The sequence below is a fragment of the Barbus barbus genome, assembly GCF_936440315.1.
Source record: "Barbus barbus genome assembly, chromosome: 27".
Classification (NCBI taxonomy): domain Eukaryota; kingdom Metazoa; phylum Chordata; class Actinopteri; order Cypriniformes; family Cyprinidae; genus Barbus; species Barbus barbus.
Window position 1 is genome coordinate 451,372 of NC_136755.1, and position 24,218 is coordinate 475,589.

Sequence of the window (24,218 nt, forward strand, 5' to 3'; positions counted from 1 at the left end):
AAGAGCCAGTCTGTCCTGTGGCATCAAAAATGCAAAACGGTCATATGCTCAAAAAATCAACAACCACTTCACAGACAGCAGAGACACACGGAGCCTGTGGCAAGCCATTCAGACCATCACTGACTACAAGCCCCCGCCACAGGCCTGTGATGAGGACACATCCCTCCCCGATGCACTCAACCACTTTTATTCACGGTTTGAAATGCAGAATGACACACCTGCACAAAAACTGCCCACACCTCCCAACGACCGGGCGCTCTGTCTGTCTCCAGCCGACATAAGGAAGACCCTATCTAGGATTAACCCACGCTAGGCTGCGGGTCCTGACAACATACCTGGCCGTGTTCTGAGAGACTGTGCTGCACAGCTGACAGATGTCCTAACAGATATCTTCAACACCTCGCTGAGCCAGGCAGTCATCCCCACATCTCAAATCCACACCAATCATACCGGTACCAAAGAAATCACCTGTGTCCTGTCTCAATGACTACCGTCCCATAGCACTGACTCCAATCATGATGAAGTGCTTTGAGAGGCTAGTCATGCACAACATCAAAACCAGCCTCCCCAACACACTCGACCTGCTCCAGTTTGCATACCGTCCAAACCGCTCTACGGACGATGCTATGTCCTCCACCCTCCACCTGGCTCTTACCCACTTAGAAAATAAAGACTCCTATGTTAGAATGCTGTGTATTGACTTCAGCTCGGCATTCAACACAATAATCCCACAACAGCTCATAAATAAACTAAACCTGCTGGGCCTTAACAATTCCCTGTGTCACTGGATCCTGGACTTTCTAACTGGAAGACCTCAGTCAGTTCGTGTCGGCCACAACACCTCGAGCTCTACAACACTGAGCACAGGTGCCCCACAAGGCTGTGTGCTCAGCCCGCTGCTCTTCACACTGCTGACCCACGACTGCACTGCCAAGTTCAGCTCCAACCACATCATCAAGTTTGCTGATGACACAACAGTGGTATAGGTCTCATCAGCAACAACGATGAAACGCACTACAGAGAGGAAGTGGCACAGCTGGCTGAATGGTGTGGCACCAACAATCTGTCCCTCAATGTGGAGAAGACAAAGGAGGTTGTAATGGACTTCAGGAGAAACTCCGTTGACCACCCCCCACTGACCATCGACAGCTCGACTGTGGAGAGAGTCAGCAGCACTAAATTCCTGGGGGTGCACATCACAGAGGATCTCACCTGGACCACCAACACCATGTCACTCTCCAAAAAGGCACAACAGCGCCTACACTTTCTCCGCCGGCTGAAAAGAGCAAGTCTCCCTCCACCCATCCTCACCACATTCTACAGAGGCACCATTGAGAGTGTGCTGACCAGCTGCATCACTGTCTGGTACGGGAACTGCAGTGCTGCTGACCGCAAGACCCTCCAGCGGACAGTGAACACAGCTGCAAAGATCATCGGTGCCCCTCTCCCCTCCATCCTGGACATTTTCCTTACACGATGCTCCAGCAAAACCAACAGCATCGTGAAGGACTCCACCCATCCCGCCCACTGTCTCTTCCAGCTCCTATCATCAGGAAGACGGTACCGGAGCATCAGAACCCGCTCCGCCAGACTGCTCAACAGCTTTTTCCCCCAGGCTGTGAGAGCCCTGAACTCAAATCACCCCGCCCCCCTCTGAAACCCCATGCAAACCCCTACCTCCTGAAACATGGTCCCACAAAAGACTCAGCAATATATGTATGTTTACATGCTCATGCACTACAAATCATCCTGCACTGTTCCCCAACCAGCTGCTTGACTCAAAATGTCTCTCTTTGCACACGTACAGTATTTGTGAAACATTCGTATAGTTTGTATTTTTTATCCTGTATTCTTTTAGTTTGTATAGGGTAAATACTTATATATAGTATACTTATAGTTAAATCTGTCAGTAGGTTAGTTGTGTATAGGTTTATAGTGTTTTTTACTTCATTGTTGTATGTCTGTATTTATGTAGCACCGTGGTCCTGCGAGGCACGACATTTCGTTCCACTGTATGTCCCCACATGTAGCGGAATGACAATAAAGCTCAACTTGAACTTGATTTATTATTCAAATCCATTAAAAGATTGGTAGGCTGCATTAATTAGATGAACCGGAACCGGGAACACTCCCCATAGCACACGATGTACTCATTACATCGTAAGAAGAATGGCATCTACGCTAATATTTGTCTGTTTCTTTCTTATTCTGTTTCTCAGTCCGTGTCCGGATCAGATGGTGGATCGGCGCCGGGAGATGATGTCTCCTTAATCGTCGACGGAGGCCGGGACACCTGGATGAGCCCCGGGGACATATCCACAGTGAAGACCTCGACTTAATGCAATAAAACTAAAAATAAAATAAAATAACTAAAAATATAATACAATGCCTAACTACATAATATTGTTAGAAATGACAACAATATAAAATATAAATAAATAGTGCTTTGACACAATCTGTATTGTTAAAAGCGCTATATAAATAAAGGGGACTTGACTTGACTTAATTAAGTGATTGATGGTTGTTCGGGTCTATGTGCAATTGCACATATTGCTATAAGCTTGGGATTTCACATTTTCATTCTCTTAAACTCATTCTTTCCTCACTTTCTCTCTTCCTGCAACATGTGTGAGTGCATGTGATTGTATTGGATTAGTTTACATGTCTAATACGTGAAGTAATTCATGTCGAAAAACAAATATTCTGTGAAGCAATCCGTGTGAAACCAACACCATGTTCAGTCTTTCCTGTCTAACTCATTATCTCTAATGCAATCCCGCCCCGCGTGGAGCCGCGTGGAGACGCCCAACATAAACAAAGAGTCAGGAGACTGTTCATCGTGGCTGCTGTTCGTTTCTGGAAGAAGACGCCCTGAGTAAAGACTGGATTTTCCTCAAAAGAGGAACAATATTTCATCCAGAAGAGGAGATCGATCTGATGAGTAAGTAATGTTTCTTCTTTTTGCATTAGTTAGCGTGTTATTGTGACATAAGCTTGAACATGTTTTGGTGGGTTTTTCCCAAACGACAACATGATGATACTACCATCTAAGAATGTTTAGACCATGTTTATTATTAATCCACAAATAGATTTTATTAGCGTGCTAAACAATAATAAGTTTCTCAGTTATAAAATATCCTTTTTATAGTACAAAGTACATCCTTTTATAGTAAAAAGTATGCGTGAGTCTATGGCTGCAGAATCATATCTTCTATTCTATAAAATCATACATACTAGGCTACATGACTACAAAATCATAGTTGGGTTTTTACCAAACTATATATTTGATTATGATAGGAAATTCATTGTATTCATTTTTTTACGGCGCGATGATGCCTTCATGCTCTGTATAAAACATATATATAACACTATATAAAATCTATATATAATTTTTTTTTTTGCATGTTTGTCACACTTTAATGTTTCAGATCAGACAAATTTAAATATTAATCAAAGATAACACAAGTAAACACAACATGCAGTTTTTGAATTAAGTTTTTTATTATGAAGGGAAAACAAAATCCAAACCCACATGGCCCTGTGTGAAAAAGTGCTTGCCCCCTAAACCTAATAACTGGTTGGGCCACCCTTAGCAGCAACAACTGCAATCAAGCGTTTGCGATAACTTGCAATGAGTCTGTTACAGCGCTGTGGAGGAATGGTCCACTCATCTTGGCAGAATTGTTGTAATTCAGCCACATTGGAGGGTTTTCGAGCATGAACTGCCTTTTTAAGGTCATGCCACAGCATCTCAATAGGATTCAGGTCAGGACTTTGACTAGGCCACTCCAAAGTCTTCATTTTGTTTTTCTTCAGCCATTCAGAGGTGGATTTGCTGGTGTGTTTTGGATCATTGTCTTGCTGCAGAACCCAAGTTCACTTCAGCAAACACTTTTTCACACAGGGCCGTGTGGGTTTGGATTTTGTTTTCCCTTCATAAAAAAACGCTTCATTTAAAAACTACATGTTGTTTACTTGTGTTATCTTTGATTAATATTTAAATTTGTTTGATGATCTGAAACATTAAAGTGTGACAAACATGCATAAAAAAAAAAAAAAAATCAGGAAGGGGGCCAACACTTTTTCATACCACTGTGTGTGTGTGTGTATATGTATGTATGTATGTATGTATGTGTGTGTGTGTATATATATATATATATATATATATTATATTATTCATCTGGTTTGCAGTTTCATTGGTTTATTTAACTGTTAGTTTTACTTTCTTTTGGACGATAGTAATAGGTTCAGATCTAAATTGTCCTTTTCGTGTAGACTCCTCACCCCTGCCTTCAACTGCTGACAGGATCTGACAGTTAAAGCAGGAATCTGTCGCTGAACGCCAAAGGAGATACTGTAATGTATGCACTATCTACATGTGAATCCTTAATCACTCTGAGTCGTTATGGTAGAGATGATCTTACCTCAATTCCTCCAATTTACAGTGAGGATTCTCCAGTCCAGCAGAGAGGAGCTTTAATCCTGTGTCTCCAAGCTTATTATATGACAGATGCAGTTTTCTCAGGTGTGAGGGGTTTGAGCTCAGAGCTGAAGCCAGAGCAGCACAACTTTCATCTGCTACACCACAATCCAACAACCTGTAGAGAACAATGACACTCTTCACACCCTCAGATCAACAGAAACTTTATCAAAGAGAAACCAGTAACATATGCTCAAATCACCATGTTAGATGGATCTTGGTCTGTGTCACGGAGCACAAAATTTAATTATAACTCACCTGGGTAACACTTTATTATAGCGTTCTGCTGCAAGTCATTTATAAGTGATTAGTTAATGATTAACTAATCATTTACAAAACATGACTTTGTTCACAAATGATTATTACATAATATGCTAACGATTTACAAATCTGAATCAGAATGAGCTTTATTGCCAGGTATGTTTACACATACAAGGAATTTGTTTTCGTGACAGAAGCTTCCGCAGTGCAACAGAATGACAGTGACAGAACTGTTTGTAAATGTTTTACAAACCTGCCGGTTACAGGTTGTGTGTATACACACTGGGGTGAAAGATCTACGAATGATGAGTAAAATATTTACAACTGATGAATAGTTTACACTTTTTAGAATAGGGGATGCAGAAACTTTGTAAATGATTTATTCATGCGTTTACACAACCGGTTTTGAATACTTTAGTGTATATAGTGTGTACTGCAATGTAAAGGCTGACTAGTGAGGGTGTAGACAGATGTCTTCTCCGACACTCGTCGAGTATTTTTAATGCAGTGTGATAATAGTACAATGTTGGCATTTCAATTATTTTAAAGTGATTAATAATATATTAACTAGTAACTTATTAACCATTTACTAAGGATCTGTTTGATCATTTCATGATATGCTGTTTTTTTAAGATAACTTGCAACAGATTTGTAAATCGTTAGCATATTACTTAATCATTTGTGAACGTATAGTCATGTTTGGTAAATGATTAGTTCATCATTGACTAATCACTTATAAATTACTTGCAACTGAACGCTATTATAAAGTGTTACCCTGATGGAACAAATTAAAACTGTATTTCACATAAAAATAACAGAATTGGTTATCTTTCAGCTCAAGTCTACCTCACAGTCATTCTGAAAAATCAACTTAAATGGGTGTGGACGGCTGTGAGAAAGAAGGGAGAAAATGGGCATGAACATCTGTCATCTGTCAGTGACCAATGCCAGCTTGCATTAAACAAGGGTAAGTTGTAGTATTATTATGACTGGTGAAGTTAAATTCCTATAAAATAAATTACAGTAAATATCGTTTTTTTTTTCCATTTAAAAGCTTACATACACTAAATGCATATATTGGAAAATTTAAATAATTAGGTTTCACTTTATTTTGATGGTCCCTTTAATACATTCTGCTGACTATAAGTAACATTGCACTTACATATCGACTAACTCTCATTAGAGTGTTAGTAGAGTATTAGTAGACTGATAGGGTTAGGGTTAGAATAAGTTGACGTACTTGCAAAGTTAATTACAGTCAGTAGAATGTCAGTTGAGATGCCATCACAATAAAGAGTTAGTAGATGTGAAGCAGACAGTCTACTAATACTCTATTGAGAGTTTGTTGACATGTAAGTGCAATGTTACTTATAGTCAACAGAATGTTCAAAAGGGACCATCAAAATAAAGTGTTACCAATAATTATTATTTAATTATTAATAATTAAAAACCATAGATGACACTGACAATAAAGTTTGTAACAATCAGCCTAACAGGCTGGGTTACATAGTTTAAAATGGGGTCAGATTTTATTGTGTGTGAGATTTGTAGGTGACATAAAACAGAAATGCTTTTAAGAACTGTCACGGTTCACAGGTCTGTGGATTCCTCCTTTGTTTGTGTCTGTATGTGTGTGTTGCTGTCACCTGCGTTTCTGGGCAACTCATGATCACTGATTAGCGATCAGGGTCAGCTGGTGCTGATCAGCTGCACCCTTTATAGTGAGTTGTTTGTTGTTCATTCCCTGTCGGATCGTTGTTTCCTCACTCTCGTTCTCTGTTCAGTGTTCTCCTGTCTCCCGTGTGCTGTTCTCGGTTCCGACCGTTGTGGATGCTACCCTGTGGAGTTTCTGCCGATCATCTGTGGAACCATCTGTTACTGAGGAAATTTGCTATCCTCTCTGGAATACGTGTTCTTTTGATCGCTGTCCTGGATCTGCTGCCCATTGTAGTCCCTGCACTGCTGAGGACTTTATCTGCACCCACTATTTTCCTGTCATCTTTATGCTGTTGCTGTTTGGTCTTAAGAAAATAAACGTTTGTGCACTTACAACTGAATCTCTTTTCCTGAAATACCGATATATTGATCCGAACAAGACGGATTCAGCAAGTGGAATTGAATGGGGAGAATTCCTTACCAGTAACAAGGCTCCTTTGGATCAACAGGAGGAACAGATCATGGCAACGGGTTGTGCGGTGCGAGTCTTGGTGGCGCAGGTGTCCCAGGTTACTGTCCAGCTCCGGTAGCTCAGGACACATACAGCCGGAGCACCCACTGTGCCAGCCCCCCCGCCTGTTCCCCGTCCATCTGAGCGAGTGGATCATCATGGCGAGCCCCGTGGACCTCCACCCGCCTCCTATTCCGGTGAGCCACAGCTATGTTGAGCTTTTGTGACTAAATGCTCCTTGTTTTTCACACTTCAACCCACATTGTTTCCTACGGAGTGATCTAATGTGGCGTTAATGATTACTCTGTTATCTGGACGCGCTGCTCTGTGGGGAAAATCGTCATCCTTGCTGCTCCTCGTTCCAGTCATGAGAGTCATGAGTCATGAGTCATTTTGTTACTAATTGCCCGGTAAAAGCCCAAACCCGTCAATAAACCAGAGGTTATTGACTGGTGGTGTGTCTCTAGAAAAATCCTCTTCAGCTACTCTCCTTCTGGTCAGACTACAATGGACCAATAGGTTCCACAACTGCCAGGCCTTGTTGGACTCGGAGCGGAGGGTAATTTCATCGACGCATCTCTTGCCTTGCAGCTTGACATTCCTGTGATTAAGCTTCCACATTCCATATGTGTTCAAGCACTCGTTGGGCAAGTTATGCCATCAGTCACACGGAGTACTGGTGTCATCAAGTTCATCACCTCTGGTAATCACACTGAGGAGATCTGTCTCCTGTTAATTGACTCTCCTCTAGTTCCTGTGGTCCTTGGACATCCTTGGCTTTCCCGTCATAATCCTCATATTAATTGGGAATTGAACACTGTTTACTCTTGGAGTGATTTTTGTCATGCATCTTGTTTGTTGTCTGCCTGTTCTTCTGTTTCTTGTTCTGTGTTACAGGAGGAACCATTGGATCTGCTTAATGTGCCCGGGGAGTACCTAGACCTGAAGGAGGTGTTCAGTAAGTCTCGAGCAGCTTCTCTTCCTCCGCATCGTCCTTATGACTGTGCTATAGATTTATTGCCAGGGACTTCTCTGCCTAAAGGCAGGTTATAATCGCTTTCTGTTCCTAAAAGGGAGGCCATGGAGAAATATATTTCTGATTCTCTTGCAGCCAAGATCATCCGCCTTCCTCTTCCCCTGCTGGGGTGGGATTCTTCTTTTTGTGTAAGAAGAATGGTTCCCTGCGGCCTTGCATTGACTTTAGAGGGTTGAACAACATCAAGGCAAAGAATACGTATCCTTTGCCGTTGATGTCTTCGGCCTTCGAGCGGCTGCAGGGGGCTTCCTTTTTTACGAAGGTGGATCTTCGCAATGCTTATCATTTGGTCCGCATCAGGGGGGGGGGGTGAGTGGAAGACCGCTTTTAATACCCCCAGGGGGCATTTTGAATATTTGGTTATGCCGTTCGGCCTGTCCAACGCCCCTGCAGTCTTCCAGGCACTCGTCAATGATGTGCTGAGAGACAGATTGAGAGATCTGTTCATATATGTTTACCTGGATGACACATTGATTTTTTTCTTAATCTCTCCAGGAGCATATTCAGCACGTCATGCGAGTGTTTCAGAGGCTGCTTGACAATGGTCTTTTTGTCAAGGTGGAGAAATGAGTGTTTCATGCACAGTCGGTCCCGTTTTTGGGGTTTATTGTCTCGTCCGAGGTGGTGCGCATGGATCCCGACAAGATTCAGACTGTGGTTGATTGGCCAACCCAAGATTCCCGTAAGGCCCTGCAGAGGTTTCTGGTCTTTGCCAATTTTTACTGACATTTCATTTGTAATTACACCAAGGTGGTGTTCGGATGGTCTAGTGCAGCAGAGGCTGCATTTTCCAACCTGAAAAGCCGCTTTGTTTCAGCTCCTATTCTTGTGACACCTGATCCTTCATGTCAGTTTGTGGTGGAGGTCGACGCGTCTGAGGTGGGGGCTGGAGCGGTACTTTCCCAGCATTCCCTCATGAACGGCAAAATGCACCCTTGTGCGTTTTACTCCCATCGTTTGTCACCCGCAGAACGCAACTACGATATTGGTAACCGAGAGCTGTTGGCGGTTAAGCTGGCTTTGGAGGAATGGTCATTTGTTGGAGGGCTCGGGGGTACCTTTCATTGTCTGGACTGATCACAAGAATTTAGAGTACAATAGATCCACCAAACAATTGAACTCTAGGCAGGCTCGGTGGGCGCTTTTTTTCGCTGACAGTAATAACTGTAGTAGAATTAAATTGCCATCATCTAATCTGTTTGTCCAGCGAACATTCAGTGCAAGTTCGTATCAACTCTAAGAAAGGATATTTCCTTGTATCAACATATAATATACACTCTCAATTAGATCATCCGAAGACGAATTGATAGAGACCAAACATGATATACATGAGGTAATATTAACTAGTGTTCTATCATAATCATGCATAAAACAGGATACAATGCGCAAAAACATATACAAGAACCGTAATAATATACACAGTCACCTGAAGATGTGTGTTCATTCAAAGAAAGGTTTTTCTATTAATTAATTAGAGAAGAGTCCATGTCTCTTTCCTAAGGGGAAAAGAAGCGAGTTCCCGCATTCCTTTGAGCAATAAAACAAGTGTTATCAGATGGGTTGCCATGGAACCAGAGGCCTGTTCTGCCGCCTTAGGTGTTAGATGCATTTTGAGGGGGGGAGCGTCCACAGACCCTCATAGTTGGCCTTTTGGTTAGGTGAGGGGGCATAAGAAATTATTTGTTAAATATAACAAATAGTTGTGTGTCTGATTGGTCCAAATGTTACATTATTAATCATGACTGTGCGGAGACTGAGTTTGTAAAAGACTGTTAAATACTGACCATGATTAAAAGTGTTTTTCAGTTACTACAGTACTGCAGTATCACCTTAATGAGGAGCAGCTCATGTGTTCAATCATTTACAGAACACTCACATCAACTAACAGCAGCAGGAGAAAGTAAATGCTTCAAACAGAAAAAATATTAATTATCTTACATCATGAGCAGACGTGATATTAAATTTACAAATGATAATTTGATCACGTTTTTAAATGAATGAAATAATAGTTTTTCCTGAATTTTCTTTTTGATGTTACTTTATGAATAATTAAAATTGCAAAATTCAATGTTTCAGGTGAGAGTCATGTATGGTCTTACCACAGTCCCTTCAGGTTACAATGAGGATTTTCAAGTACAGCAAAGAGTAGCTTCAATTTTGAGTCTCCTAGTTCATTCCCATTTAGATCCAGTTTTCTCAGGTGCGAGGGGTTTGATCTCAGAGCTGAAGCCAGAGCAGCACAACCTTCATCTTTGACACCACACTTACTCAACCTGTAGAGAACAATGACACTCTTTAGTCTCTCTGTAGCCTATAATGTTTTAAAACAGGAATGTTTTCTGATTGTCTGACTGAAAAAGGGTAAGTCTTAAATTAATATCTTTACAAATTGTAGTTTAACATTTAACTATATATTTTCTGATGGGCTAGGATGAATCCATTTATATATTGTAATTCTGATTGACCAGAAGGTAGTGGTAGAAATGTGGTGCTTCCAGTCCACCTTGTGGTTTTGGTTTGTGTAGAGTAGTCAATTTAATTCTTGGTGTCTTGTTTTTCCAGTAAAATTTGGCAATAATTGAGCCTATAGATTTTATCTCCTGGGATTTTACTCAAAGGCACCGGCAATAATTCATAAGATAATCATCCACGTGAGACCGGTGATGTGGGCGAACCTATAAACGCCCACATCACCTCCGTAAAACAAAGCGTGAAGATCATCAATTTCTCCTAGGATAATTTTCATTTTTTGGAAGACGACGCATTGTGAGGAATAAGCCTTGTGTTTACCTCAGAAGAAGATGAAAGTGAAGTGGCCATACTCTGAATTTGTGCTCTGCATTTAAACCATCCTAAATGCACACTTGTAAACATGTAAATATGTAAACATACACCCGGAGCAGTGGGCAGCCTTTTATGCTGCGGTGCCTGGGAAGCAGTTGGGGGTTCTGTGCCTTGCACCTCAGTCATGGTATTGAGGGTGGAGAGAGCGCTGGACGTTCACTCCCCCCCCCACCTACAATCCCTGCCGGTACCGAGACTCGAAGCCGCAACCTTTGGGTTACAAGTCTGACTCTCTAACCATTAGGCCATGACTTCCCCAACTTCCCCTTCCCATTGGAGACCATTTCTGATGAGCAAGTAATTTATCCTTACTTATATTAGTGTTATTGTGGCATAAACTACACAATTTACTAGTTGGACAATTCCAGACTAAAATGTGTCAAATCAAGTGCAATATTTTGAAATATGATATATCATATTTATAAATATGATAAATATGTTTCAAACTAAATGTTGTACGATCTGAGGATGTTTTTATACTCTATATACTATAAAATAATACAACATGAAAGTAAGCTTATATGAACACAGGCATGAGTGTTTGCACTGTAACATGATGTTAGAATGTTAGAGTCGAAGATTGCTTAGAATAATGTTTACTGTGGAAATATTGTTTGCAAATATCTGAATGAATAAATGAATGATGCATTTATATAGCGCTTTGTGTATTGCTGTACACCCAAAGTGCTTTACAATCATGTGAGGGGGTCTCTTCTCAACCGCCACCAGTGTGCAGCATCCATTTGGATTATGTGATGGCAGCCACAGTACAGCGGCGCCAGTGCGCTCACCACACACCAGCTACAGGTGGAGAGGAGAGAGAGATAGAGACAATTCAGTGGATGGGGATTATTAGGAGGCCATGATTGACAAGGGCCAGTGGTGGCAATTTGGCCAGGACATCTGCTCAAATGTAGAAGTTTATAACCTGCTTAAAAATAATAATTTAGTTTCTCAGATATAAAAAGATGTTTTTGTACTGTATGATAATACATACAAAGCATGTGTGCATCTATGACTACAAAATCATGTTTTTTTTACATTTAATTTTTTTGTCATGAGTGGGCAATATTAGTGATTGCTAATGTAATAATATAGTTACTCATATCAACATGCTCACTGATTTATGTATGTATTTATTTGAGGGCTGCTAATATAACGCGTTAACTTAATTAGTTATGAAAAAATTATGTGATTAAAATATTTTAACGCAGTTAATGCACTGGCCCCGCCCCCAGACCTGTACATCATCTTACATTTCATACAGTTGACTGTTGACAAAAATGATGCAGGGCAACTCCATAAATGCAGTTATGCCATAAAATTCAAGATATTGGTGGAAAAATGCTCCTGTAAAAGTTGTCGTCTCATATTTATATCATATATGACATCACATGAGCAGGGAGAAGGGTAACTTATTACACGAGTGCTGATTTTGTCACTGATTTTATACAACAGTTCAGTAAATAAGAAGTTGATATTGTGTTATATTTTAAACACAATATTATGTTTTTGCAGAGAACATATTACCTTTAAAGCCATAGCAGAATTGTTGTGCTTCTCCGGGCAACACAGCAGTGTTTAGTTTCTGAATGAATCCGTGTTTTGAACAAATCGTGTGAACCAATGATTCGAAGGCCCATTCATAAAGAGAGACATCTAGGCTACTTCATCCCTGAATGAATCATTAGATTGAACGAATTGAATGAATGAGTGACTCATAAAGACATTTACCGCCACCTGCTGGCAGATTTAGTTTCTTATTTAGAGGAAAAAAACAAAAAAATTAACGAAAATAAAAATATTAAAGGGATAGTTCACCCAAAAAATTAAAATCCTATCATCATTTACTGACTGTCATGTTGTTTCAAACCTCTTTTTTGGAACATAAAAGAAGGTGTTCTGAAGACTGTTGACCAAAAGCTGTTTTCTGTTTTGGTTACAATGACATTCATTGTATGAACAAAAAATACTGAGATGTTTCTTAAATTATTTTCTTTTATGTTCCATAGTTTACATTACGCCGTTGTAGCCTAAATGTTTGTATAATAAATTGTTAAATCAAATAAAAGATTTATTTCTAAAGCTAAATTGTGTAATGTCTACTAGATACTTCCTCATTTAACACAAAATATTGCTTTAAATAATCTTTTGTGGGTATTTTCACACATTTATTTTGTGATTAATTAATTTGATTAAACATTTGAATCGACTGACAGCCCTAATTTATTTACTTTTAGTGACCAGATACCTGCAGCACAGATAAGTTCTGCTAATTTTTTCATGAGTCTTTTCAAACTGTTTTTTTCTTTGAGCGCTGCACCAACATCAGATGTTCAGCTACACTGGGCTGAAGTATGAATATGGTAAAATAAGCTCCATAACTATTGATGTTTTTTTTTTTTTTTTCATTTTTTCTTGAATCCATGTAAAGAAGCATGAAACGCTTTGGAAATACTATGTATGGTTTACTGTATAGTTTACTTATAGTTGAACAGGATCTATTTTTTATGAATGGCTGTCATCATGTATATGTTGATTATACTGTGTTAAACAGCCCCTCCTAACTTTAATTTTACAAGGTGTAGCTGCTCTATTTAAAGATGTTTTTCAATGCAAGCAAGTGTCATTTGGTCAGTATTTGTCTTTTGAATACCTATCTATTGTGCTGAAAGGTGCTCCACGCATTGTTTATCATTATTTACAGGCCTCCATAATACTCTCCAGCCTTTGTTGAAGAGTTCACAGAACTGTTATCAAGGATTTCCTCAGAGTTTGACTGTTTTGCTATTGCAGGGGATTTTAATATTCACATAGATAATGCATAAATCAAAACTACAAAAGAAATTATAACTGTTTTAAACACTTTTGACCTGAGTCAGCATGTGCATGGACCCACACACAATCGTGGACACACTCTAGATTTACTCATCAGTAGGGGTCTAAACATTAAATCCATTGTTATTAAGGATGTAGCAGGGAGAATTAGGAGAGCTTTATAAAGCTGTTGACAATATGCAGATTTGATTATTGATGTATCGCAGATGTTATCGTTGTTCCTTTGTTTGTATTGCCCTGTTGACTGTTGTCTAATCTGTTTTCATCTTCTTGGACTTCGTCACAGAACAATGCTGTTCCTTAACGTGCTCCCGGACTAAAAGAGTTTCACCGGTGAGACCGAAACATACACATACACCCACACACATCATTGGACTGTTATGGACATTTACACACATACATATTTGCACATATGTATATATTTATTTTCTGTGTTTTTTGTATAATACACTCAGGGTTGGTATTTATTCCTTGTTTTGTTGTTTATTTATTGTACCTAAAGAGGTAACAGCATAATTTTATTTGTGTAGCCTGCCTTATTTCGACTGAGCGTTACACTATAGAATCTGTAAAGACAGCCTTCATGCTTTCAATGTGGAACTAGCCACAACTAGACAGACCTTCTTCTCAAACCTTATAAACAGTAACTTAAACAACACTTGCACTCTGTTTGCTACTGTTGAGAGACTGACAAACCCCCAAGTCAGATTCTCAGTGAAATGCTCTCCAACAGCAAATGCAAAGAGTTTGCTTCCTTCTGAGAAGATCGATAATGTCAGAAAGGAGATTGGCACATCGTCAAGTTATGCAGAGGTCACACAGATTCAACCACAATTTAAAAAATAATTGACTATGTCTGTTTTTGAAGCAATTGAAAGCAACATTTTGGAAGAAACAGTACAGCACCTTAAATCGTCAACCTGCTATCTTGACACAATTCCCACGTTTTTTTTCAAAAGTGTACTTAATTGTTTAGAAGCAGATCTCTTAAAAGTGATCTCGCCTCACTTCTTTCTGGGACTTTTCCAAACTTCCTGAAAACTGCAGTTGTTAAGCCCTTTCTGAAAAAGCACAATCTTGATGACACCAAGTTTAGCAACTATAGACCCATATCAAATCTTCCTTTCATAGGTAAGATGATTGAATCTTGATTATTTAATCAGCTGAACAACTACTTAAACTCAAATGGATACCTGGACAATTTTCAATCTAGTTTCTGAGCACATCACAGCACAGAGACAACACTCATTAAGATAATAAATGATATTCGCTTTAATTCTGATTCTGGCAAAATATCAGTGCTGGTACTACTAGATCTTAGTGCTGCGTTTGACACTGTCGATCATAACATACTTCTAGAGAGACTGGAAAACTGGGTCGGGCTTTCTGGGATGGTACTCAAATGGTTCAGGTCATACTTAGAAGGGAGAGGATATTATGTGAGTATAGGAGAGCATAAGTCTAAGTGGACATCCATGACATGCGGAGTCCCACAAGGCTTAATTCTTGCACCGCTCTTGTTTAGCCTGTATATGCTCCCACTAAGTCAAATAATGAGAAAGAACCAGATTGCCTATCACAGCTATGCTGATGATACACAGATTTACCTAGCCTTATCTCCAAATGACTATAGCCCCATTGACTCCATCTGCCAATGCATTGATGAAATTAACAGTTAGATGTGCCAGAACTTTCTCCAGTTAAACAAGGAGAAAACTGAAGTCATTGCATTTGGAAACAAATATGAAGTTCTCAAGGTGAATGCATACCTTGACTCTAGGGGTCAAACAACTAAAAAAATCAAGTCAAAAATCTTAGGGTGATTCTGGAGACAGACCTTAGTTTTAGTAGTCATGTCAAAGCAGTAACTAAATCAGCATACTATCATCTGAAAAACATTGCAAGAATTTGTTTTGTTTCCAGTCAAGACTTGGAGAAGGCAAGGCAAGACTTGCCTTTATCACCAACAGGGTGGATTATTATAATGGTCTCCTCACCAGTCTTCCCAAGAAGACCATTAGACAGCTGCAGCTCATCCAGAATGCTGCTGCCAGGATTCTGACTAGAACCGAGTCACGTCGGGTGACCGACGAATTGGGATCTCGCTTAGAGAGACCAATCCACTTTGAGTGTAACTAAACGGGCCAATGCACATTGGCATGCGATTATCATCCAGCTGCCGCTGATCACAGCGTGAGTATAAGTAGGCAGCAGGTGCAGTGCATATTCAGCTTTTCGCTTCGGAGCCGAGTGGTCTTATCATTCTGCTCCTGACCTCTGCTTTGAGTGCCTGCGGGTCAACGCTCTCAAGGAAGCTCTCGTGCTGGTGGTACAGCGCTTCAGCAGCGGTGGTTCTTCCGTGTCGAGAGCACTACCTCCTGTTTATGTTGCAGGCGGCCATATCCCCTGTGCGCTTCAGCACACTAAAAAAACAAATTCTAAAAGAGCATTCATTTACATTTACATTTAGTCATTTGGCAGACACTTTTATCCAAAGCGACTTACAATTGGGGAATACAAGAAGCGATTCATCTTGAAGAGGCAATCAGACAGCGGAAGTGCTCGTAACACCAAGTCTCAGTCATTGTTCAAATAAGTAAAAGCTAGCAAGGGAAGGAGAAAAAGATAGAGGGAAAAATAATTTTTTTTTTTTTTTTTTTTTAGTTTAGGATGAAGTCAAGTAGTGCCAAAAGAGATGGGTTTTCAGTTGTTGCTTGAAGATTGACAGGGATCAAGCATTCCAGATAGGGGTGGGAAGATTATTCCACCAGTCAGGAATGGTGAACGAGATTGTTCTGGAGAGTGATTTTGAGCCTCTCTGTGATGGTACCACAAGGCGTCGCTCACTAGCAGATCTTCTGGAGGGGATGTAGATTCGTAATAGTGAGTGGAAGTAGGAGGGTGCTGAGCCTGTGGTCATTCTGTATGCAAGCATCAGTGTCTTGAACTTGATGCGAGCTGCCACTGGTAGCCAGTGCAAGGAGATGAAGAGAGGTGTAACATGGGCTCTTTTGGGCTCGTTGAAGACCAGTCGTGCCACTGCATTCTGAATCATTTGTAGAGGTTTGATTGTGTTTGATGGCAGTCCAGCCAGAAGAGCATTGCAGTAGTCCAGCCTGGAAACGACAAGGGCCTGTACAAGAAGTTGATCAGCATGCTCTGTCAGAAAGGGCCTGATCTTTCTGATGTTGTGTAGTGCAAACCAGCAGGATCGAGCAGTCTTTGCAATGTGCTCTTTAAAGGTCAGCTGGTCATCAAAGATTACACCAAGATTTCTGACCGAAGTTGATGGGGCAATTATTGATGAGCCTAACTGAATCGTGAAGTCATGCTGTAGAGTCGGAGTGGCAGGGAAGACAAGAAGCTCCGTCTTTGCCAGGTTGAGCTGTAGGTGATGTTCTTTCATCCATGCCGAGATGTCCGCCAGGCAGCCTGAAATCCATGCAGCTACCATTGGGTCATCTGGTTGAAAAGAGATAGAGCTGTGTGTCATCGGTGTAGCAGTGATAGGAGAAGCCATGTGCATGTATGATGGGACCCAGTGATGTAGTGTATGTGGAGAAGAGAAGGGGTCCAAGAACCGATCCCTGAGGAGCTCCAGTGACCAGTTGATGTGGTTTGGATACCTCCCCTCCCCAGGCCTCCCTGAAAGACCTACCGGTGAGATAGGATTCAAACCAGCGAAGTGGAATCCCAGTGATGCCCAGTGATGAGAGGGTAGACAGGAGGATCTGATGATTGACAGTGTCAAAAGCAGCAGAAAGATCCAGCAGAATGAGGACTGATGATTTGGAATCGGCCTTTGCAATTCGCAGGGCTTCAGTGACTGAGAGTAGCGCAGTCTCTGTTGAATGGCCACTCCTAGTAGTAGTAGTAGCCCTTTATTGTCACTAGTCACAAGTACCAGCGAAATTAGCCATCAACCTGTCCATACATACATACACAACATACATACAATATGACAAGGGGGTAGACAGGACAGGAAGGCAGGGTAATTGAGGAAGAAATACAGCAAAACATGAGGAAGGGGGGGAGAAAAAAATAACCCCCAAACTATGCTCCTATGGGAGTACAGTGTGAGAACAGGAAAAACACCCCAGCAACAAAAGCACATAATCAAAACAACATAGACACACGGCTTTGCAACAGGGGAGATAATCCAGCTCCGACAAGCAGCCATCCGGTCTTGCAGCCGTTCTCAGTGCTGGTCACAGACCCGCTTGTCAAACTGGCGGTACAAAGCGGCGAAGGCGAGGTATCGGGGGTGTGGAGGTGAATGCATATCTGTATGTGTGTGCGAATGTGTGTGTGTATGTATGTAGAGTTCGTGAATTTGTAGGCCTGGAGATCCGCCCCGCTGGCATTCAAATCAAGTTTGTCTCAGTCCGCAGAAAGTGATAGCGACACAGCAGGTTGCCATGGCGACACCCTTGATCAGGACCCAAACAGAGTCAACAATCAGCAGGTGTCTGTGGAAGGGGGGAGGAACGCAAGAGCGTCTCACTGCAGTGCTCTTCCCTAGGATGTTTTTCCAACAGTGACCTTGACCGAGGCAGTGCTGGTTGAGGGGAGCCGAAAAGAAGATAAGATTGCGAGTGTTTGGTCTTGGGGCGAGTAGCCGCATTCCAATTTTCACGGCTACTCTCTTTGTCCATTCTGGTCTCCAAATCCATCAATTTTCCTTTGCAAAAGCCGTAAGCTTATCCGTGAGGGTATCCATATTGCGGTTAATAGTCTCAGTCTCAGTGCTGACCGCTCTGCCCACTGCTTCAATCATGATGGGCAGCCTTGTGAGGCTTTTTGACAGCTGTTCCCGTTTCTTGAATTTTTCGATAACCCAGGGCAAAGCCTGATCCAATCAGCAGAAGACCTGTTATCGGTTCCGAATAGGTAGATATCTTCAATGTCCTCCACGGAAAGAGCTGCCAGACACACGACCCGCCACCTTTCCCATGTGTCCATCGTGTAGCCAGCTGCGACTTCTCGTCGAGAAGATGGTGTCAATTGCGTTGGGAGACCAGTTGATCGAATCCATGATTTTTCAGTTTGGAGAGCAGTGCAGAGAGAGTCTCTCAAGTAGAGACAATAAACGAGACGAGACGAGACGAAAGAGCAAAGCAGGGAAGGTAAGGGAAGGAGAGGGAGAGAAAAATGTGTCCGCCTTCGTTGAGAGCCAAGTAAGAATGAAGCCTGACTGTTTAGCATCCAGTTTGTTGTACTGTGAAAGAAACAGTGAGAGCTGGTTGAAGACAACTCGTTCGAGTGTTTTCGCTACGAATAGAAGGAGAGAGACAGGTCTGTAGTTTTATAAAAGAGAAGTGTTTAATGTAGGTTTTTTGAGCAGTGGGGTTACCTGAGCCTGCTTGAATGCTGTGGGGAAGATGCCTGTGAGGAGAGATGTGTTGATAATGTGTGTGAGTGCCAGTAAGAGTGTGGGAGAGATTGTTTGGAGAAGGTGTGAGGGGATTGGGTCGAGAGGACATGTTGTAGGATGGCTGGAGAGGAGAAGTTTGGATACTTCTGCCTCGGTGAGGGGACAGAAGGAGACGATGGGAGTTAGAGCAGTGGATGTGGTTGATTGGAGGTCCTGTGTGTGTGGAGTTGAGAAATGGTTACTGATTGTTCTAGTTTTGTCTGTGAAAAAAGTGGCAAAGTCGTCAGCTGTTATCGAAGTGGTGGGAGGTGGAGGAGGGGGACAGAGGAGAGAATTAAATGTTCTGAAGAGATTACGCATGTCTGGAGCGCTGTTGATCTTGTTGTGGAAATGTGAGGATTTGGCAGTGTGGACTTCAGTAGAGAAAGATGAAAGCAAAGACTGATACCTACTCCGGTCCGACGGATCGTTTGATTTGCGCCATTTTCTCTCTGCCACTCTGAGTTTGGTCCGATGCTCATGAAGAACATCGGATAACCAGGGGTTAGAAGGGACAGCCCGTGATGGCCTGGAGGAGAGAGGACAGATGTCGTCTAGACAAGAGGTTAAGGTAGAGCATAAAGTGTCAGTAGCTGCATTCACATCCAGAGATGAGAAATGGGTAGGCAAGGGAAGAGTGGAGGATACTACAGAGGAAAGAAGGGAGGGGGAAAGGGAGCGTAGGTTACGTCTGAAAGTAACCAGTAAGGGAGATGGTGGCACCCGGGTAGCAAAATGTAAAGTAAATGTAATGAAGAAATGGTCAGCGATATGTATTGGTTGTACCAGAATGTTAACTGTAGTACAATTGCGTGTGTAAATTAAATCAAGTTGGTTGCCTGATTTGTGCGTGCTAGTAGTGGTAAGGCTTTTGAGATCAAATGAAGCTAGGAGTGAATGGAAGTCTGTAGCATAAGGCCTGTCTAGGTGAATGTTGAAATCGCAGAAGACTAAGAGTGGAGTGCCATCCTCCATGAAAGAGGACAGCAGCACGTCCAGCTCCTCTAGGAAGGTGGCTAGAATTTGGCCAGGGGGACGGTAGATTACCACAATCTGGAGTTTTATAGGAGCTGTTACAGTAATGGCATGAGATTCAAATGAGTTGTGATTGCCTAGGGGAGAGTGGGTTGAGTATTTCCAATTGTTTGAAATGAGCAGACCAGTGCCCCCACCCCGGCCAACTTGCCTTGGGGTGTGAGAGAAAGAGAAATTGTGAGAGAGAGCAGCTGGGGTTGCTGAGTCTTCTGGATGAATCCAGGTCTCAGTCAAACCCAAGATGCTGAGTGTGGATTGTAAGAAAAAAGCAGAAATGAAGTCAGCTTTGTTGACAGCTGACTGGCAATTCCAGAGACCCACAGACAAAGAAAGAGGTGCAGTGGAGGATGTAGAGAAAGGGTGCAGGCTAGCTGGGTTACGTAGCCTTCTGCGTTTGTTTTTAGAGCGAGGTTGAGAGAGAACCGGAATGGTTTGGAAACACATAATAGAGGTGGAAGGATAGAGGATAGGAAAGGAGAGTGTGTGAGGGAAGATATAAATGATACTTAAGTGTGTGCTCGGTGTCGTTGCTCGGTTAAAGTCGTTGGTCTTCACAAGAGGAGGCTGAGCACGATGGGTGAACGCTTCCACAGACCAGACACTTCAGTGCTCGGACATCAAATAAATACAATCTAGGAAACTAGAGTGAAAACAGCTGTGGCCGGCTTCTGCTCAGCCCAGCCAATAAGGTTAAAGGACTGCTAATAGCTCAAGATAAAACTAAACACTTTGCACAATCAAACAGGCTTGTTCTTAGCTGAGGCGCAAATTATTCTAATTACCAGTAAGTGCAGTCAAACATATAAACCTGAATGAAAATGCAGAGTAGAAATAGGTAGGAAACGAACTATTCCTTCCTAGCAGCAAGTAAATAATTTAAACAACAGAACTGCGACCAAGTATTCCAACACTTACGCGAGCTGGCGTCCGTCTCTTCTGGTGACTAATCGGCATTCACGGGTGGAACGTCTTTTTAAACACCGGGTGATGGTCACGATAGCTGCCTGTCATGTCTGGGCGTTAAGCGCGCTAAGGAGGCTTTCGTGGACGAGTCATGCTCCCATTGTGGGAAAATGACCATCGCGGAGTTGCGCACCAGACTCCGTTTCCTGCAAAGGGGCGGGGTGCCCGTGCCTCTGCCTAGATCTAGGGCTCCCCCTGGCGTCAGCCGGGCGAGGGGGGGGGCGCTACTTCTAGCAGTAGCCGGACTGGTCTTACGGTGACGTTGAGGAATTCTCCTCGAGGAACCAACCTCCGAGGGCTCTTCCTCCCACCGGCACTTCGCAGCCTGTGGAGCTGCCGAAGGAACAGGCTGTACCCTCTTGTGGGGTACCACTTGTATCCTTTGGTGCTACCCCCCAACGATCGGATGTCGATCGCTGCATCGGAGGGTGAGCTAGACCTTTCTGGAGATGATGATTCTGCACCGCTGCCACCTTCTAGGCGGCCAGCGATGCCGGATTCGGATCCGGAAATGGTGGCTATGGTTGCCCGGGCCGCCGAGAGGGTTAGGCTCGAGTGGAAAACTTCACTGCGTCCCGAACCCTCAAAGTTGGACGATTGGTTTCTCAGGGTGGCTCGCGCTGGGTCTCAGGGCCCCACCCCAGTACCTTTCTTCCCGGAGGTGCATGATGAGTTCACTGGGTCGTGGACGGCACCTTTCACTGCCCGAAACCGTCCCGGTGGCTCGTCCTCCCTCACCACCCTCGACGATGGGGCAGCGTGGGGGTATACGGAGATCCCGCCGGTGGAGCGGTCCATTGCGATGCAATTGTGTCCAAATACTGCTGCCACCTGGCGTGGGAATCCGTCGCTCCCCTCCTGGGCCTGTAGGTACTTGTCGGCCCTGACCAGCAGTGCTTATGGGGCCTGTGGGGAAGCTGCTTCCGCCCTACACACTATGACGTTGTTGCAGGTTCATCAGGCCAAGGCACTGAAGGACCTGCACGAGGGTGGGCACGACCCAGAAGTTCTCAAAGAGCTTCGTACCGCTACTGACCTCGTGCTACGAGCGACGAATGTCACTGCGCGGTCTCTGGGCCGTGCAATGTCCACTATGGTGGTCCAGGAACGCCATCTCTGGCTGTGTCTGGCCGACATGGAGTCTGACAAGATGCGGTTCTTCAGTGCTCCTGTGTTCCAGATCGACCTTTTTCGGCGACGCAGTGGAGAACTTCGCCCAGCAGTCCTCTGCTGCACAGAAGCATTACTTATCGCCGAGGCCACCCCAACCCCCACTCCCGCACAGCAAACGCAGCAGCCTCCTGCAAAGCAGTGCCGTGGAGCCAGTCGCAGGGTGGCCGCCCCGCCCGTCTATGCCCCCGCCAAACCTGGTGGCAAGCGGAAGAGCAAGAGGCCCTGAAACGGGCGACCCAGAGATGGAGGAGGATGCTCTTCGGGAGATGGTGAACGCACCATTCCCTCCCCCAGAGAAGGGACGGGCGGAGAATCTTTTGTTTCTTTTTTCCTTCCCAAAAACTCGACAAAAGAGCAATTTCCTCTATTTCTGGAATGGGGAGTTGTGAACGAGCCATTCTTGAGTCATACTGCGATCAATTGTACTACTCACGCACCCTCTGCCAGAATGCAGGTTCCACTGACAGATAGTGCTAGGAATGGAGAGCTGGGTTTGTTTGGTCTGGAGGAGTGTCGGTATGATGGTGTTGAAGGCTGAACTGAAGTCCACGAACAGGATCCTCACATAAGTCCCTGGTCTGTCTAGATGTAGTCTCGCATAGCCAGACCTTGGCAAAGGCTCGCCCATGAGGTTGTTTGACCGGCATGTCAAACAACCAATCACAGTTCGTTTCATTCAGCATCACGTTTCGGGGCGTGGAAATGTCGCCACAATAACAAAACTGAGAGGGTGTAAAACTCTCAGACGTATTTGAAAGATTCTATGCCACGAACATTAAATATTTCACATACTTTGAAAATCCAGCGTTTATTTGATCCTGATAAGCGTTTGTCATCACAGTTGTAAACACGGTGGCTTTCTTCTGTTGTGAGGGAGTTTGGCGTCATGACATCTTTGTTTCCAGGCGGATGTTAAAGAACGCGACACACACGTCTCCCGGAAATCCTGTATAATTCAACCAATCCGATGACAACTTCGAAACTCCTGAAATGTTTCCACTTCTGTACCTTATGCATCAGACATTCAGCCAACGTTCCGTGGGTGTGACGCCTGAGGTTGAGACTAGTCTAGATGTGGCAGGATGTAGTGCAGTCCTATAATGGATGCAGTGCAATCCTATATTTAAATTCATCCACAGACCTGTTTGCTTGGTAAGCAAACTGCAGGGGGTCCAGTAAGGGTCCAGTGTTGTCCTTCCGGTTGATAAGGACAGGTCTCTCAAATGACTTCATGACCACAAACGTTAGAGCCAAAGGTCTGTAGTCATTTAGTCTTCTGCTTCCTGTAAATCTGATGCACATCATCTTCACTGATCTGAAGTCCAGGAGTGGGGGAGAGGGGATTGCAGGAGGTGTTAATGGCTCCATGGAGAGAAGGTCAGAATGGGAGTGGGTAATGAGACTTTTCAAACCTGCAATAAAATTAATTCAAATCGTCTGCCAGTTGTTGATTCTCCACAGTACGGTGGATGGTGTCTTGTAGTTGGTGATGTCTTTCAGATCTTTCCAAACCGATGCAGGGTTGCTGGCAGAAAACTGATTTCTCAACTTTTCAGAATAGTTTCTCTTTGCAACACTGATCTGCTTTGTCAATGTGTTTTTGGCCTCTTCATACAAGACTCTGTCCTAGGGCTGCACGATTAATCGAATGCGATTGTCATGTGCATCTTGTTAGTAAAGCCCGTTATGTGATTAGTAGTAAATATCCATCACCTGCTTTCAGATGGAGCAGCATTTACTGCACAGAGCTGTAGTTCAATGATAAACTACGCAAAATCACGTTCATAATTGCAGATGATATAATTGCGCGATAATGAAATCGAAGATATCGTTCTGCGATTATGAAAGTTGTTTGCGTAGCTGGTCAGTAAACTACGGCTCTGTGTGGTAAATGCTGTTCCTTCTGAAAGCACGTGAAAATACCACATTTAATAACATGTTTTTACTCCAAACTCACTTCATAACATCAGTCAAGTGTTTGAAATAAATCCTTCTGTGAAATGATGTG

At 43.0% G+C, this 24,218-nt stretch overlaps 1 protein-coding gene across 1 annotated transcript in view; it reads right to left on the reverse strand.

Annotated features, from left to right (window-relative positions):
- The window catches only part of LOC306847239 (NLR family CARD domain-containing protein 3-like), a 112,570-nt gene that overhangs the window by 11,571 nt on the left and 76,781 nt on the right, over positions 1–24,218 (reverse strand). The window contains exons 11-12 of the mRNA XM_079381077.1: positions 10,044–10,217; positions 4,425–4,598 (exon numbers count right to left, since the gene is read on the reverse strand). Coding sequence (XP_079237203.1) covers positions 4,425–4,598; positions 10,044–10,217 — 348 coding nt within the window. The remainder of the gene's footprint in view (positions 1–4,424; positions 4,599–10,043; positions 10,218–24,218) is intronic.